General features: G+C 36.8%; 1 protein-coding gene across 1 annotated transcript in view; it reads left to right on the top strand.

Moving 5' to 3' along the window:
* The window catches only part of hlcs (holocarboxylase synthetase (biotin-(proprionyl-CoA-carboxylase (ATP-hydrolysing)) ligase)), a 137,182-nt gene that overhangs the window by 106,802 nt on the left and 10,881 nt on the right, over positions 1-19,499 (top strand). The window contains exons 7-9 of the mRNA XM_051937652.1: positions 8,751-8,818; positions 8,979-9,139; positions 9,815-9,929. Of these exons, the coding sequence (XP_051793612.1) occupies positions 8,751-8,818; positions 8,979-9,139; positions 9,815-9,929 (344 nt within the window). The remainder of the gene's footprint in view (positions 1-8,750; positions 8,819-8,978; positions 9,140-9,814; positions 9,930-19,499) is intronic.

The raw sequence follows: 19,499 nt of genomic DNA on the forward strand, positions 1-19,499 counted from the left end.
AACTGCATGAGTTCTCTTACCACATAAGACCGGGCATTGTCGTGCACCAGAAGGAATCCAGGACCACTGCACCAATGTAGGGTCTGACAGTGAGTCCAAGCATTTCATCCTGATACCTAATGGCAGTCAGAGTGCCATTGTCCAGCCTGTAAAGGTCTGTGCATCCTTCCATGGATATGCCTCCCCAGACAATCATGACCCACCACCAAAACGGTCATGCTGAACAATGTTACAGGCAGCATAACGTTCTCCACGGCTTCTCCAGACCCTTTCATGTCTGTCACATGCACTCAGGGTGAACCTGCTCTCATCTGTGAAAAGCACAGAGTGCCAGTGGTGGAGCTGCCAATTCCTGTGTTCTATGGCAAATGTCAACCGAGGTCAACCGAGCTCCACGGTGCCGATCACAGCGGGCACTAGAGGACGGTTGGCCCTCCGACCACTCTCATTACATCTCTTTCTGATTGTTTGATCAGAGACATTCACACCAGTGGTCTGCTGGAGGTCATTTTGTAGAGCTTTTGCAGTGCTCATCCTGTTCCTCCTTGCTCAAAGGAGCAGATACCTGTCCTGCTGATCGGTTGAGGACCTTCGACGGCCCTGTCAAGCTCTTCCAGACTAAGTGCCTATCTCCTGAAATCTCCTGCATGCTGTTGAGAATGTGCTGGGAGACACAGCAAACCTTCTGGCAATGGCACACACTGATGTGCCATCCTGGAGGAGTCGGACTGCCTGTGCAACCTCTGTAGGGTTCAGGTATCGCCTCATGCTACCAGAAGTGACTCTGACCCTAGCCAAATGCAAAACTAGTGAAAAACAGTCTGAAAACATTAGGAAGGAAAAAAATGTCGGTGGCCTTCACCTGTAAACTCATTCTTGTTTTGGGGGTTGTCTCATTGTTACCCCTGTAGTGCACCTGTTGTTAATTTCATGAACACCAAAGCAGCTCAAACTGACTAAAAACTTCCTCTGTTATTTACTTGACCAGATCAGTATTCCACATGTTTGACTAACTTGATGCAATACTTAGATTAAAAAGTGTTCCTTTAATTTTTTTGAGCAGTGTAGATTCTTCTCTTCTGTGGTTCCCCAGTGGTGGAACGAGTTACCAAAGTCTGTTCGATCTGCAGAGTCTTTCTCAGTCTTGAAGAAAAGACTTAAAACCCATCTCTTCAGTGAACACCTTTGCACTTCACAGACTGCAAAAAGAAATGAATTATTAATCTGCACTACCTGTAGGCACCACGGTCCTACTATGACACTTGATCTTGTTTTATGGCACTTATCCAGGTTGTTTTGTCCTGACTAGATCCTTGCATGTGTTGTATCTACTCTCAGATGTACATTGCTTTGGATAGAAATGTCTGCTAAATTAATTTATAGAATTTTAGACTTTCTGTGATGTCTTTTAATTGACTTTTTATACTTTATGCAAGGTCTTTATAGGCTTTTTTATTTTGCATACGTTGTATTCAGGGAGTGCCTTCAAAATTTTATTTTATTGCAGTCTTGCACTGCCTTATATTAACAGTAATGCTTCTAATTCTAAGAAACTTTAAAACAGCGTAAAAAATAAGTGTTCCTTGTGGAAGAATAGTGGTATATTCGGCTATAGTTTTCTCTCCTACAACAGAGAATATTGTTAATATCCATTTTATCTCATAGTTGCTGGTCAAAATATGGCGAAATATAAGTTTGTATTTGATAATTCCTGTATTTATTCATATGTTATTATAGTTAATGGAATTAATTAATTAAGTCACTTTGATGGGACTGAAATTAGCTACCTCAGCAGTCAGTATTAATCCATCAGTAATGTCCACAACTGTTATAGTCTATGACATCAACTGCTGGACATGAATACAAGAAGACTCTGGCTTTGGTCAAGCAACACCAAACTGGACATTTTTTAGGTGTGTAGTCTAATAGTGGTGTGTTGTTGTTCAGAGCCTCTGCCATATCAGGACTAGACCAGACAAGCAGGTAGTAAAGCAAGGTCATGCATTGATATCTCAGCTGCCCTGTAGTAATGGAACAGCCCTCTGTCATTGATTACTTCCAGTGCAGTTATTTGGAAATGATAATTTCTGCTTTTCCTCAGTCAACAAGATTAACTAAATTAATCACATTTACAGATTAGTTTGTCCTCTCTTATTGATCATTCCTTTGATGCTACTGGTTGATCAATGCAAACTCGCTTATTCATGGCAAATCCTGTTTCAAAAATGAGCAGCGATGGCAGAAAACAATCTTTTAATGTGTGATGTTTTAATCTAGAAAGTGAGAGAGCTTTTGGGGAGGAGGGACTTGTTTGGGAGACAAATGGCTTTCAGGAAAATATCTTTACTGACCACATCAACTCCACCTGATTAAATAGTTAAATGTTGTATGTGTTAGGAAAGATATTGGTGGAATCTGTGGAATTAAAATTAATGTGGATTAGTAACTTCACATCTATCTAGACATTTTTCAAAGTGCTTTAAAAATCTCTGCCAGGTCTGTTTGAAAAGAACAAACAGATTTATGCTTTGGAAAGGTGAAAATGCTGTTTTAAAAAGAAAAAATCAACCCCCTCTTTTTCCTTTTACTATTGTGGCATGTCTTCCTCAAAAAGGCAAACCTGTTTGTGAAACTATTGGCCATTTTACTTTTGTCCACATTGAGCTGGCCCAAGGCCAAAACATACTAATACATATGTTGTTATATACATTGTTGTGAGTCCCTTTGCTTTGCCCCTGATGCAGAAAAGACAGAAATCATAGTAGGTTAAAACTTCCCTTGTAGTGGAATTACTGCCAAACTCTGCATCCTTGGTCATAGGCAGTGCTTTTGTGGACTCTTCTATGGTTGTTCCCTTTCCAGTTTCAACCAACCTGTCAACGCTGTTCAACCATTTGCATAGGTTCATCATCGAACAAACCTTATTTGCTTGTTGGAAGACTGCACACAGGTATTTCTCTGTAGCCTCTATGTTGCTTAAATTTCCATAATCCTTCACTCTACCTAGGTAAAGAGCTACACAAACTGACATGTGAACATAAATCCACCTTCAGATTCCATTAAGAGAGTAGATGTATCAACATACCTTTTCACTGATTTGAGTATGACACCATTTTTAACTTAGCAGTTTTGATATTTATAGCTTTTTATTTCTGTCTTGGTGTAATGATATGTAAAATGTAGCATAAAATGTACTTTACTTAAATTTTCATTCCTTAAAAAAAAAAAAACAACAATGATAGGATCATTCTTCACATTTTGCCTAGGTGCTTTGGCACCCATTTTGGGAACTGCAGGTGCTGTACCATGCGCTTGAACTTCACCTTTTTCATTTCATCAATATAAGATTATAAAGATGCAAAAACGTTAAAATTAGATGAAAAATACATTGCTGTCCTTATAGTAGTTGTGTACACACAGTTTTTCTGTGACATGAGGATGGTGCATTCATTTCTGACATCTGCAATGTCATTGTTTTCATCCTTTGGCATTGTTTGGTTTTAATTGCTTATTCTCTCTTGACTTTGCATCACTTTGTAGACATGAATGAGAATCTGTGTAATTCATTCAAACTTCTTTCTTGGCTTGTGGAGGTCTTCAGTGAATAGGCTCTCAAAATGAGATTAACTTTTTAGAGGAATGTAATCACCACTAGAGTTTCAACCTTGACCTGGCCTGTACAGAAATCCCCTGAGTACACAAGAATACTTTAAGGCACCTAGCACAGCACTGCTCCTCCTCCCTTATTGACAGCCACCCACTGAGTGTGTAAAAGCATTAATAATTTTCTTTTCATCTTATAATTCAGATTCAGAATCAGAATCACTTTATTAATCCCCGAAGGGAAATTCAGTTCAATTCAATTCCAGATATTAATTTGAGCTTCTTACATATTGAGACAGATATGCTATGTTTTCAGTTCTTAATGTTGCACTCTTCAATGTTAAAGAGTAAGACATAGTACAACATTTTAATGACTCATTTTTCACAGCTTTGGTGTTAAAGTTCCTGATTTCAAACAACATATAGTAAGCTGAAATTACTAATGTAATGTGCATAAAAGTTTAACTGAGAGATTTCACATCCTAAACTATCATGACACTGTTAGCCATATCAGTGCAAAGAAGATGACTCATTTCAGTTGATCTTCTTGGCCTGCAAAAACAGGACTGCACTGATTGCATGGCCCAGATGTCATCTCTAAACCCTACATTCTATTTGCTCAGTCAGACACATTCTTGAGGAAAAATTGTATTTTTGTTACTCTACACACTGGTTCTCAAACCAACAACAAAACCCAATATGTAGAAATCTCAGAAGGCATGCATACATTTGTCATATTACTTTGTTTTAACATGTAAAAATGGGCCTGGGGTGCACCTGAGTTCAGAGACATCTGTGTTGTAATGTTTCCTGAGCTGATCGTACATGATAGATGCCCAGTTTAGAATGACAGTTGAAATTTTTTCACTTTGACATTTTAAACATGATGATGCTTGCTGTTATTATTAGTCAGAAGATCAGATAGAAATACATAAATCTGTAACTCAGCATTTTAGTGTTTTACAATGTAGAGCTTGATCTACTTCTATAGTTAAGTCTGAACAAGGTGCATTTGCAAATATAGTCCCAGCCCCAACCTGTGATCCAACTAAATTCAGATGGTTTTGTGATATCAGAAGAGGTGGTCAGCAGTTACCTCATTTCTCTTGTTAGGTCCAGGTATACTTATTTCAAGCTCACTTCTGAAGCTTGAGGACTCTGTCTTCATTTCTGTAGAAGTTGATTGTTGGCACAGACCTCAACAGTCTAGAACTGGATTGATTTTCTGCTGGTCCTCCAAAAAAGCAGATTTCCCCGTTATAACACCAGCAGGGGCTAACCACCTCCTAACCAGTTACGCTCCCAAATGGGACATGCTCCAGCTAAAATTGCTTATAATTAGCTTTTATCTAGTCCATACTTAACTCTCCACCTACATGCCATCTGCATGATGCCTTTGAAAGACTTGTACTGAAGCATAATTCAGTTACACGGAAAGTTTTTTTTTTTAAATTATTTTCAGTTTTCAGCGTATGTAATGACTATTAATAGAGTTTTCAAAATTTCTTCCTTCTATCTGAGGAAGAGTTTTGGTCAGCAGGAAGTTTTTCTTTGTTTGTTTGGTTGTGTTGTGAGGAGGCAGCTATTGGAGGTTATTTATACACTCACTGGTTACTTTATTAGGTACACCTTGCTAGTAAAAGGCTGGACCCCTTTTGCCTTCAGAACTTCCTTAATTCTTTGTGGCATACTTTCAACAAGGTGTTGGAAATAGTCCTCAGAGATGTTGGTCCATATAGCATCACACAGTTGCTGCAGATTTGTTGGCTGCACATTTATGATGCGAATCTCCCGTTCCACCACATCCCAAAGGTGTTCCATTGCATTGATGGATTGAGATCCTGTGACTGTGGGGGCCATTGGAGTACAGTGAACTCATTGTCATGTTCAAGAAACTAATTTGAGATGATTTGAGCTTTGTGACATGGCACATTATCCTGCTGGAAGTAGCTGTTAGAAGACAGGTACACTGTGGTCATAAAGGGATAGACATGGTTAGCAACAATACTCAGGTAGTACACGACCTTCAGCAGTTTTAACTGTTGATGCAAGACAGGATGGATCCATGCTTTCATGTTGTTTATATAAAATTCTGATCCTACCATCTTGTGCGTTCAGAGATGGTGTTCTGCATTCCTTGATTGTAACGAATGATTATTTAAATTACTGTATACTTTTTAAGGTCTTGGCACAGCCTCTCAACTGGACTTTCACTCCTTCACTCCTAAACCTTAACTATGTTCTTCTTGAGCCATTCAGATGTGAACTTGCTTGTATGCTTTGAATCTCTGTCATGCTGCATAACCCATTAGTGTTGAACTTTGGGTCATGAACTGATAGTGTATATTCTCCAGGATGATTTTCTGATAGAGAGCAGGATTCATGGCTCCATCAGTAATTATGACAAATTGTCCAGGTCCTCAAACTATTACACTACCACCACGTTTTACTGCTGGTATCATGTTCTTCTTGTGGAATGCAGTATTAGCTTTCCACCAGATGTACCGGGACCTGTGTCTTCTAAACAGATCTGCCTTTGACTCATCAGTCCACAGGATGTCATCCCAAAAGTCTTGGGGCTCATTCAGATATTTTTTGCAAATGCTGAACAAACCTTTATGTTGTTTTTGGTCAGTAGTGGTTTGATTCTTGCAACTCTCCCATCAATACCATTTTCTTCCTGTGTCTTTGTTATTGTGGAATTATGTACACTGACCTAAAATGAGGTAAATGAGGCTGCAGATGTTTCAATTAGGGGTTCTTTTGTGACCTCTTGGATTAGGTTTTGATGCACTCCTGGAGAAATGTTGGTAGGCCAGCCACTCCTGGGAAGGTTCACTACTGTTCCATGTTTCTCTATTTGTTGATAATATCTCTCACTGTGGTTCTTTCAAGTCCAAGAGCCTCTATTTAAATGTTGTTTGGATTCAACAAGCCTGGCAGCAATGTATATATGAGTGTGGCTGGTGAAATAACTGCTTGGTAGCTAAGGGGACAATTACCTTTTTTTGTATATAGAGTAGATGGGGCTGGACAGCATTTTTTCTTCAATAAATGAAATCATCAATTAAAAAATACATTTTGTATTTTTCTGTCATCTTTGTTTTACTTTGAAATCAGTTTAATGATTTTAAAATGTTAAAGTGTGACAAAGTCATTGCTAATTTAGTCTGCATTACAAAGTTAACAGCTTGTCCCATCGAACATGCTGATCTTAGAATCTAGATTGTATTATTCATTTGTCCCTTTGCAGTTCTTTGAGAAGTATTTTACAAAGCTCAATCTGACCAGAGATGGGGAACCCTCTCACTGGGATAGCACTTAAGCTGATTTACCACAGACCAGCTTTGCATCACAATAGTAGAAAGGCCCTACCCTGCTTTTGCAGCTTCACACTCTTTGTTCATTAGTCAATAGAGGGCAGTTGCATTGGGTCCCTGGATCACTTTTAATTACATTTGTAGATGAGAGAATGTGCAAACATTTTCTCTTTGCTTATTGATAGTACCATAGCCCCTGAAAAAAAAAAAAAAAAAATTACAAGTCAGCAATGATGAAATGCTGACTGACTTAATAATTGCAACCTGCAGGGTGATCTAAAATTTAAGCTTTTGTGAATTTTTTGATGCTTCTTCTGTTAGATATACAATATACAATTGAGGTGAGAACATCCCTGTGTAATGTCACTTAAATGTCAGTTGATTCGAAATTGTATCACCTTACAGCAGTACTGCATTACTTCGAAGTTTAACAATAGAGTATTTGCTTTCATGCAAAATAAAACTACTAAGAATTTTGATTTGCCATGTTTAAAATACAGTTTCCACAATTGGAATTTAATGTAACAAAACACAGCATGCTTTTTATTGCCAGTGCTGTTCAAATTTTTAGAGATGTTATACCAGTCTTTAGAGACAGTTTTTTCAGCTGCTTATTGCTGAAGGGGTTGTGTTGTGCACCTTTCTCTTTAACTTATGGTCTCTGGCTGTTCTTTTCCATGTGAAGCCATGATACAGACATGTAGACGAATATATGCCATGCGTTCAAAGATGAGGAAATTCCGGTGTTCGTGTGGTTAGGCTCATTGAGAATTACAGGTGTACTTAACTTCGTCCTAAAAGGAGATAAAAACAACCCAACAAAATGAAAGAAATATAGTACTTCATCATTTATTTGTTTTGGAAGATAATACAATATTACAAATCTGTGAGTGGAAAAGATATGTGAACCTTTGCTTTTGGTGTCTGGTGTTGTTAACAGTCACTTAAAATTGAGCAAAGTGTGACATCTTTGAAATATGCCAGCTAATTATTTCTTTAAAAAGTATCAAATAGTTGTCTCTTGTACAGCTAATGTATCAATCGACTCATCATTTAATATCTTGGAAAAACAAGCTAGTTGATGATATGACCTTCGCTTCTTGACACATAATAACAGCTATGTAGCAATAATGCTGCTCAGTCTTTGTATAATTTCCAATGGGTGAAATCTTTGCTAAAAAAAATTACGTTGTGCTGAGCACAGGCATGTGTTATGTGTTATGTACGGATACCGAATCGCATGACCTAAATATGTAGAAGGCAGTGGGAATTGATGGGACCTGAAAATGCCCCTACAATTTAAACGGTTGTTCACTGTATCATTTCCGACGGACAAGTCCCAATAAATCGGCAGCGGTTGATTTGTAGTAGGATCGCAATCTTATGATCGTCAGAGCAGACAGCTCACAGTGTTCGTTTGTTGTCATAGGTGCAGTGATGCCGTGTCACTATCTCGCAATGACACAGAAATACTGAACAAATCCATGGATCCAGACTATAAGCAACATCACTGCCAAAATCTAATCAGGAGGTCCTTGTGTCATTTCTAACCTTCCTTGAAAATTTCATCCAAAGCCATTATTCCGTTTTTTGAGTAATGTTGTGCACAGACAGAAAAACGTACGCCAATCGTCACATAACTCTGCCACGTTCCTTAGCAGATTAATTATCTATTGAAATTTTCTTAGTGAGGCCCACAGTATGATTAAGGTTGAAGTACATGCACTAACAATTTAATAAACGTCAATCTAACCAGATGTCCCAGCACCTTCTAGAACATCTTTAAGTTGGTTTAAGATTGCTGTGTGTGTTTCTGTCTTTCTTTAGGCTGATTCTGCACATACCAAAGGATGTGGGTTTAATAGCAGTAGCAGCTCAGCAAAGCCAAGGAAGAGGTTAGTGCTTCAGCACAGTGTAAACCTACAGATGCAGCATTCACATATACCTCCTGATTTACACCAAAGTTTCAGCTGAGTTTTCTTTTGATTTTGTTTATGTATGTTATTGGTCACCACTTAGCATCCACCTCTATGTTTCCTGTGCTTGCTGCTGTAGGTCGTGGCAAGAATGCCTGGCTTAGCCCTCTGGGTTGTGCCATGTTCACTCTGAGGGTCCAGATTGAGTTGAGCTCCAGGCTTGGACAGAAGATTCCCTTCCTGCAGCATCTGGCTGCTCTAGCCATTGTGGAGGCAGTTCGCACACTTCCCGGATACCAGGTATCAGCCTGCACACTCAGTTAATAGTATTTTCAGTCTGTTTGGCTTGCACATCATCTTTGATGTCTTGTGTAGTACACTTATGCATACAAAAATGAGTCAAAAGTCAAAGCTGAATAGAATAGCAAAGGTTCATGTCAAGGTCTAGAATATGTTAGGCAGCAAGTAGACAATTGATTTTCATTGGCAGCATGTTGATGTGGCCTGAGGTACTTGACATGAGCCAGACAAGTAGGTCAGAGCATCCTGAAACTACAAGGATCGGGTGCCCATACTGACAGTGATCTGAAGAAGGGCATACCATAAACTGCTGACGGGATGTTGGCGGATGTGCTGGAATAACTCCTACTCATACTAACTGGTAACTTTCAGGTCAGCAGCTAAGATTTGATGACAAACCACAGGAGACCATCACATATTCTATTAGTGCAACTGAGCTGTTTGGCTGCATGTAACAGACCAACAATGTATTTTGCATTCAGTCTAGTGTCTTGCCTCATTAGTGTACACTCTAAGTAACAGCTGTCTGGAGTACCAAAATGTCACATTGCCTGACATGAACATGTTGTCACTGTGTGATAGCATATTAATGATGCTGCATAGTATCAGCGTATTGAATGCAAATGTATTATGTTTAGAATCAGTGATGTTTGAACATATTTCAACTTTTTTTAGGACATCAACCTGCGGGTGAAGTGGCCCAATGACATCTACCACGGTAACTTGATGAAGCTTGGGGGAGTACTGGTGACTTCCACTGTCATGGGATCAACTTTTCATCTGCTCATAGGTAAAAACTTTAATGAAAAGTTGCACATTAACAACTTTTATCTAACCATAGTTAATGAGATTGGGGCTTTAAGAGACACTTCTTTATTTACTATGTCAACATAAGTCCTCTCACATGGCTGCACTAATACACCCGTTTTGGGCTCATTATGATGTTTGCCCCTAATTTTCAAATTGAGAAAACATAGAGACTGAAAATAAAGGTTTGGTACTGCACTGTCTGAATTTGGCTGAAGGCAAAGGGGCATTATTCCTAACCTGTTACCCTAGTATGAAGGTTTCTACCCTCCAACCCACTTAAAGCTGAGAGTCAGCTCATTGAACTTACAGTCATTTACAAATGTCCAATCTAACATGCAGTTGTTTAGGGCTAAACAATGAAAAATGTTACTCATTTTGTAGAACTTGTTGATCTTATGGAGAATGTGAAAATAGTCTATGACCAATTGTCCATCATGAGGTGATGAAAGGTCCAGTGCTAGCAAATGATTTGATTTACTTTATGATCAGAAAAAAAATATGTTGATCGCCCAAAAACCATCCAAACCTTTTCTACATGAGTAGTGTGTTTATGTTGTGCAAACCTATAAAATAATTATTTTAGAATTCTTTCATTCAGAATAAGGGAGAAAAAACATAGACCGATATCCTCTTCAGGGTAAAGGACAAGAATCCATTTGTCACATTTGATTACTAAACTGGCCTACCTTTAACTTACATGTAACCAAGCAGTGCTCATATGGTTTGCTCAAGCTTGTTCAATAGAAAGTATGTCATTTACTCTTAAGCAGCCAACTGAGCCTTGATGTAGCCCATTTTTCAAACATTTTGATACTTTTTTCTTCTGTGTCTCAACTGCATCTGTTTAGCTGTTGTAAAAGACAAACTGTTCTGTCTTATTCCTATTTTATAATGGTTGTGTCCAATAACATCATTGTATTAGTGACAAATGGATAGACTTATTCGTATATTGTACTGATGCTACTCAAACATGACTTCTGATATTTTGAAGATATGTCCATAGCCAATTCAAAGGGTTCCATAATTCTTCCTGTAAATAATCAAATTTTAGAATAAATTTCCTACAAGATAATGCTATATTAAACATGGATAAAAGAATGAAAACAAACATTTAAAAGGATTCACATAAAAATTAGATTTTTGGAAAGCTGTAGGGCCCAGCGCATGTATACAGTATATGCTGGTTATGTCCTTGTTTGACACAGTCTACAATCTACAACAGAGGTGAAGTGTACTGTTGGAGCACAATCTCATTGTACCCACAAACAGACTATGTGTCAGATAGCTCCTGTGCGTTCGTTGAATGAAGCAATAGAATAAGGTATTTAGGTCTCATTCAATGTGTTTATTTAACAGTAGATTGAATATAGTATACAGAGCTCTGGGTCTAAACCTCTATCTCTGACAACAACAGGATTCTTGTCAGTTTATGAAGTCTGACATGCTATTCTTCCCGACCCAGCCTTATATCCAGTTTCACAAGTGCATAAGCATTCAAGGTGTGTCTTTCTTCTGAATGGTTGTCTTCTGCGCATCTGACCCCCTCCTTTGCGTATGAGCAGCCATCTTGTTGTCCTGCTCCTGATCTTGATGCTGTGCTCTGAGCCCTGAAACCTAAGCAGTTGTTCTTTTCTGTGGAACAGAGTCTTCCAGCATGACCTTGAAACAGAGTCTTCATCATAACTTTTCACCTAGTACTTGTCCACTCTTACATACCTCCCTTATCCAGTATTTTTCCATATTCGTAGACAGTGTAAAACATTAGGAAAATGATTTTATAAAAGCAAGCAGTTAGTATAAAATGGTTAGTATAAAAACTCAATTTAGAAATATCATAGAAATCCCACAGTACAAAACTTGAAATGACCCATAGAGCCCTAATAGCCTTGTATTGTAGACCTGAGACCATTAAATACAGCAATTCTATTTTGGTCCAGACCAAAAGACCAAAGAAAGCTTCTTATATTTTAGCCCTTTTCAGATATTCACCTCTCTAAATAAATTATGAAATTTGAACATATCTAAATGGCCCCTCACTTCTGCATAAACATCATTAGAGACTTCAAATGTCTTTTAGACTTTCTAAAAGAGAATAAATACACTTGTTATATTCCTTGCATCACTGAATCTGTCCCTTAATCACCATCTCTCATTCAAAAATAAATGCTAAATAATGTGTTCAGTAAACCCGAGGGCTGTACTTCAAAGTGAAAATAGTGGGTTAGCAGGTATGTAGAGAATAGCAGAAATTTCAGTTTCACAGGTAAAAAGAGAATTTCACGCTGCCTTTTAACCTGCTAGATGGGTCAATATATAATTACGGGACATTTTGAGTTTGAAAAAAAAATTCTAATACATTATTATTTTTCCTTAAAAAGTATTCCTAAAATATTGCGTTTTCAGTAATTGCCAAGCTCAGGCATAACTGTTTCAGATATTTATTTAAAAAACTGAGATGTTAACTCATTATTTGGTCAACTATGTTATGGACAAAAACTGAAAAGTTTTAACTTGGGGTAAATGTCAGATATTTAAACAAATTGTTGCTCTTGGAAGAATATGTGTCCACTTGCCTACATTCAGCATGTGCTCATTAGAATCCCCAATTATTAAAGGCAATGAAGCTTTTTTTTTTTTTGCATTAATACCCCTAATTTCACAGAATACAGTTAACAGTCCAGATATTTTTTTCCCAAAAGTCCTGAGATTCATGATAATTTTCTTGATTAAATTATACTGAGCTACATATTTCACAGCTACTAAGTCTCTAAATTTTTTACTTCGAGTTTAGGGAACAATGAATTATTTTTTTATAAACATAATGGTACCTTGGTTGACAAAAGTAACATCGTTGACTGGACATTAAAAAGTTTAATGATTTATTTATCAAATAACATAATCATGAACTATATAAATTATTATTGTATGATAGCAAACTGCATATTCCATCTCTTGTGGTTTTAATTAAGACCTTTTGACATCATCGTGATATAAACAAATAATGCAGACTCAGACTAGTTTACATGAATCACTTGCAAGTTTATTTATTTATTTATTTTTTTTTTTTTTTAATGTTTTTATTAATTTTAGAACAAAAATAAAACAGAATGGGCCCCACTTACATCTGCACATTCATACTACTTTCAAACCCGACCGCACACACCAGAGGAGCGAAATATACCTTACACATATAGCACAATTTGGACACTATTTTTTCCTTTCTTCATTGAGGTTTGACACAATCAAGATTTCAAAAGAAGTTTTGTATGTGTACCCTAAAGATTGCAATTGTGTACACATGGCTATTTTTATTTATCATGATCTAATTCTTTCTCTCTTAAATTTGTCATGATAACTGTCAACTTCTTTTTTAACAGGCGAGGGTAGGGAGCCTGTCAAACAACGAAGAAACTTTGTGTCAAACCCCAATACATTTTTATCTATATACCCACAACAGTACACTGAATCTAGCTGTCTAACATTCACATTTACTCATTGAAATATTTCAATAACGGAGACCATATTTCTTCCCACTTCTTCAAATTTCCAGTTTTTATATAACGTACTTTTTCCAATGATATAACATCGACTAATTCAGACAGCCACGTTCTAAAACCCGGTGCACAAGATGATTTCCACTCTTTAAGAAGTAGTCTTTTGGCCAAAACTGTCCCAAGAACTATAGCAACCCTTATATGTTGTGGTAGGTTTTGTGTTTCCTTTGAATATCCAAACAACGCCATATCTCTATCCGGAGCACAGTTCCTTTGGTATACTCCGGAAAAGAAAAAAAAAATACTAGACCAGAACGGTTGAATAATTGGACATTCCCAAAAAGAATGTAGCAGTGAGTCTTCAGTTGTTTTACATTTGTCACAGAATGGAGACACCTCAGGATAGAACCTATGCAGTGATGCTTTACAGTAATAAAAACGATGAATCACTTTAAACTGCGTTAGTCTGTGTCTACTGTTAATTGAACAGTTATGGATTTGGGAAAGGGAATGTTTCCATTGTTGTTCGGATATTGTAGTTTTTAATTCCCCTTCCCATGCCATTTTAACGTCATTTGTTGATTCCAGTGTCGAACTACAGCATTTTAGAAATTTACCAATAATTTTTTTACTAGACAGGCCCTGATTAAGTATTACCAAAACAGGGTGCTTTTCATGATTATTTAGATTACTTTTAATGAAGTGTCTTAACTGTAAATATCTGTATGAACCCGACTGAGGAAGTCTGTACTTTGTTTTTAATTCTTCGAATGTAAAAAGTCTGCCTTCCTGACAAACGTCTTTTATACTTTTGATACCTTTAGAGTACCAATCAAAGAATGTTTTATCCATAATAGCAGGCGTGAAAGCATGATTATAACATATAGGTGTATATAAAGAGACACCAGGAACATCAAAATTTTTTCTAATTTGACTTAACATTTTGATTGAATTCCTAACAATGACACTATGACTTATTGACTTTACGGAGGAAATTGTTCTAGTAAAAAGTAAAGCTGACAAAGAGGTGTAAGGTCTAATAAGTGACTGGAGTTCAATTTTCACCCATAATGGAGCAGAAGGAAGTGATTCATCGTTAGGAGCACCAATTTTCCAATAGGTCAATGCTTGTATGTTAGCTGACCAGTAGTAGTTTTTGAGTACCGGAAGACCGAGACCGCCCTCCTTTGTGGATCTTAATATGTGTTTTTTAGATATTCTATGTTTTTTATATCCCCATACAAAGTCCAAAATCATTGATTCAACTTTTCTAAAGTAATCCGCAGGTATAATAATTGGCAAATTTTGAAAGAGGTATATAAACTTGGGCAGAGATACCATTTTTATGGCATTCACTCTGCCCACCATGGAGAGAGGCAAGGTCTTCCAGTAGTCAATAGATCGTTTCAGTTTTTCAAGTCCTTCCTCAAAATTGAGTTTTAACAAGGATTCATAATTTTTAGATATTTTTATCCCAAGATATGTTATATGATCTTCCACCACTTTAATTGGGCAGCTATCTATGGTCCTATTAGCGCCAATGAACATAAGTTCGCTCTTTAACCAATTTATGTTGTAACCGGATATTTTACCAAAAGCATCCACATATTTTAGCAGGTTTGGGATTCCAGTTTCTGGTTTAGCAAAAGTCAAAAGAAGATCATCTGCGTAGAGTGACACCAAACTCTCTGATTGACCAACTGTAAAACCCTCTATATCAGGATGCATTCTTAAGCCAATAGCTAATGGCTCTAAGGCTATATTAAAAAGTAAAGGAGAAAGGCAGTCGCCTTGTCTTACGCCGCGATATAATTGGAAGCTCTTTGATAATATATTATTACATATGATACTTGATTTTGGCATTAAATAAATCATTTTGACCCATTTTATGAAGGTTTCTCCAAAACCAAAGTGTTTAAGAGCAATGAATAAATATTCCCACTCAATTGAATCAAAGGCTTTATGGGCGTCTAAAGTCAAGATGGCTGCCTTATTATTTCCGTTGCAATCTGAATACAACAGATTCAGTAGTCTTCGCACATTACCGAAAGCAGGCCTGCCTGGTATAAATCCGGTCTGATCCGGATGAATAATATCTGTTATAAACTTGTTTAGTCGTATTGAAAGAATTTTTGTAAGAATTTTATGGTCCAAATTCAAAAGTGAGACAGGCCTGTAACTAGCTGGATCTAAAGGATCTTTTCCCTTTTTGGGTATAACACATATGTTGGCTTCATATAGTGATTCAGGGAGCCTATTTTTATGAAAAGAATGATTAAGCATTCTAAGTAAAAAAGGGGTCAATTTTTCCGAAAAAGCTTGATAAAACTCTGCTCCGAATCCATCCGGGCCCGGACTCTTATTTGGTGGAAATGAGAGTAATGCTTTTGTCAATTCTTCCGTAGAGATAACATTATCTAGTAAGTGTTGCTGTTCTTTTTTCAATTGAGGTAAAGATAATTTGGCAAAAAAATCATTCAAGTGGAAAAGTGAAGAATCTGATTTTGACTTATATAATTCTGCATAAAAATCCTTAAAAACATTATTAATATCTTCAGGATCTGTGTAAATCTCTCCTGTCTTTGATCGAATTTTATGAATTGCTGCTGTAGATTGTTCTCCTTTAAGTTGTCTTGAAAGAAGTTTTAACGGTTTATCACTTATTTCAAAATGTTTTTGTTTATTTTTTAGAAGAAAATTATATATCTCCTCCTGAATAATAATGTTATACTCATTTTTTAATCTTAGAATTTTATTGTAGTCAGACTGCGCAAGTGAATTTACATGGATCCCTTCCATCCTTTTAATCTCTCTTTCTAGATCTATCTTCTTTTTTGTTTGTTCCCTTCTTTTTGAGCTTTCATATGATATAATATATCCTCTCATAGTAGCCTTAAAGGCCTCCCAAAGAGTAGAGTCGGAGACCGCTCCGTTGTCATTCAAATCAAAAAAAACTTCTATAGTTTGATTCATATAGTTTTTAAAATCTAAAGATAACAATAATTGTGTATTAAATCTCCATTGGTATTTTATTTTAGATAAATTTGTTTTTAATTGCAAACTAATAGGACTATGATCAGATATAACGCGAGGGTGGTATTCAGATTTCTGAACAGTGGAAAGGTCTCCTGCCTCTAATAAAAAATAATCAATTCTTGTATATGAATTATGTACCGGAGAATAGAATGAAAACTCTTTTTTATCTGGATTCTTTAATCTCCAAATATCTATAATATTTCTTGATTTCATTAAATTTTTAAGTGTTTTTGATGAATTTTTAATCACTGGTGGCTTAACTGAAGTTCTATCTAGGAAAGGATCCAAATAACAGTTAAAGTCACCACCAATATAAATGTGAGAGGATTTATCATCTGGAAGTAAATCAAAAATCCTATAAAAAAAATTAGAATCATCTATATTAGGCCCATATATATTTAATAAAGTAATTGGAAACGAAGCTTGCAAGTTTATTAACTTATACAGACACTGTAAACTTAAACAGTGATCCTAACCTCCAAAAATCAACAATGATATGAAAAATTGCTTACACAAAGAATGCACTGTGTAGGCTTTTTTAAAAATAGTATTTTTTCAACAAAAAACAAAAATGCATTGCATTGAGCAAAACATAAAAGTGCATTACACTGAGTAAAAAACATGGTGCTCTATTGTGTCAAAACATTTACCAAAAAAAGTGTGCTGCACTCTTCCAACATTTTGAAAACAAAATAATGCAAAACATTGTATCCTAATTACACTAATATGTCAGAACCTAAATTAAATGTTGGCATTACCAAATGATTCCCAGGCGCCATGGACACCCTGTAGGAGTTACTAATGCTGTGACAGAACACCTTCCTCCACTTGCTTCTCACCCAAGAACATGGACAAGTTTGATGAAGTCCCTTTTATCTGTGGAAGTATCGGTGTGTGTGTCTGTGTGTGTGTCTGTGTGTCTCTCTGTGTGTCTGTGTGTGTGTGTGTGTGTGTGTGTGTGTGTGTGTGTGTGTGTGTGTGTGTGTGTGTGTGTGTGTGTGTGTGTGTGTGTGTGTGTCTGTGTTTTAGTCCACTGTGGCTGTAATTTTTAACTACTGGGTCAAAAATGATCTGAAGACAATTTTTGTGTTGGGGTCACTTTAGGAAAAGTTATTGAATTTCAAGTTGAAAAAAGGTCATTTTGGGGTTTTCTATGCTCCTAAACATAGTGGCAGGTCATTTTTGGCTCGAAGACAACACGAGGGTTAATAAACTCATGAAAACTACAAAAACATGTCGTGAGTGTCAACTATGTTACTCTTAGTCCTCTAAGGCTACATTCACACTGCAGGGCTTAATGCTCAATTCCGATTTTTTTGCGAGTTCGTTCACATTTCCAATTAAATGCGACTTGTATGTGATCTCCTGTGTGAACCTCACACGACCCAAAAGTGTCCTGCATGCACAGAAGAGGACACAACAACGACAGAGAGTGTGTTCAGTGTTTACGGAAGTAAACATGGACGCTATAACAGTAGAGCATGTCTGGCAATTTTAAAGTTGTTGTCCAGCCGGAGCCAGCATATTTATAACTTAATCGTTTTAAGGAGAAGGTCAAGAAGGAAGAGAGCCTGGATTTTGGCATTTTGTGGGGCAGTGGCAGCAACGTCTGTCCAGAGAACTGTGTGGGTGCGGAGTCGCAGCCAGGAGTGGTGAGATAGTGATGTGAGAGGCTTCACAGATGCGAACTTCATTCAGAATTTTCAAATGACAAGGGCGACCTTTACGTAAAATTGTGAGCACCTCTTTTTAACACTCACGGCAAGACACACGTCTTCGGCAGCCCGAAGACGTGTTTTGCTTGAACACAGAATAATGACGTTTGTCGTGTACAAATGACGTATATGTCGGACAAATGGGACCTGGCCGTTTAGACTGAAGTCGCATGGCAAAAGACCCGATACGTATCGGAATTAGGACCACATATCCAAGTGGCCTGGGTCGCATTTGAAAAAATCGGATCTGTGTCGTTCAGACTGTCATGAAAAGATCAGATACAGGTCGCATAGGGGCAAAAAAATCGGATTTGGGTCACTTTAGCCTGCAGTGCGAACGTAGCCTAAGTTACCTTTACAGGGTAACTTAGTTGACCGGTAACATAGTTTACGTTTTTACTGTTTCCAGGCCTAAAATCAACATGACTGCCTATGACCAAACACCATATGGCATTTTTAGAGAAAGATTCTTCTAAATATTATATATACATTTTAATAAAATTGAAATTGAAACTTTTTTTTTATAAAGATATTGTGGTAACATAGTTGACATGCAATAAATCCACACTTGACTCGCATACTACTTTATATTGAATAACTCAGAAAGAGGAGAAAGAGTATACCTTGCAGTCTTACCATTCTTTTCTTCAGGAGGAAGTGACATCATGTGGAGCAGGTCATGTGATTTTTTTTTTTTTTTTGGTTTCTTTCTTTTTTTGAACTTTAACACAAAGATGTTATACAGGATGTTAACTGAGAATGGTCATAGAGAATAACACGAAATGGAAACAACAACTTATTCATATTACAGCGTAAACACAAAGAGTCATATAAAGGGAGTATTACAACCATATGGATAACAGATCATATTCGTCCATATTGTGAGCAGAAGAGGGTGAAATTAATAATAATATAAACACATTTTATATTAAATCAGGGTTTAAGTATTTAATAAACAAGTCTGATATTTTTATGGCTTTGTTGTTTGATGATGTTGTTATTGTATTAAAGTATTGTTTGAGTTCATTTTCAAAGTATTTTCCATTTGTTTTTTTCTTTGCCCATTTAGTTTTGTGAATATGAAATTTGCCCAGCATGATTATAGTCTGTAACAAAAGGGAAAGATCGTAAGATATGGAGGGATTTTCAAACTGAAAGAGGATGTGGCTCTCCCGGAGGCCAATCCTGTATCCGCTATTATTATGGATTAGGTTTTGTATATGATTCCAGAGGTTTTTACTGTATGAGCATTGATAAAAGAGGTGGATGATGGTTTCTTATGTTTGTCAAAAGTCACAGTTATAG

Source organism: Acanthochromis polyacanthus, chromosome 17 (assembly GCF_021347895.1).
Source record: "Acanthochromis polyacanthus isolate Apoly-LR-REF ecotype Palm Island chromosome 17, KAUST_Apoly_ChrSc, whole genome shotgun sequence".
Classification (NCBI taxonomy): Eukaryota; Metazoa; Chordata; class Actinopteri; family Pomacentridae; genus Acanthochromis; species Acanthochromis polyacanthus.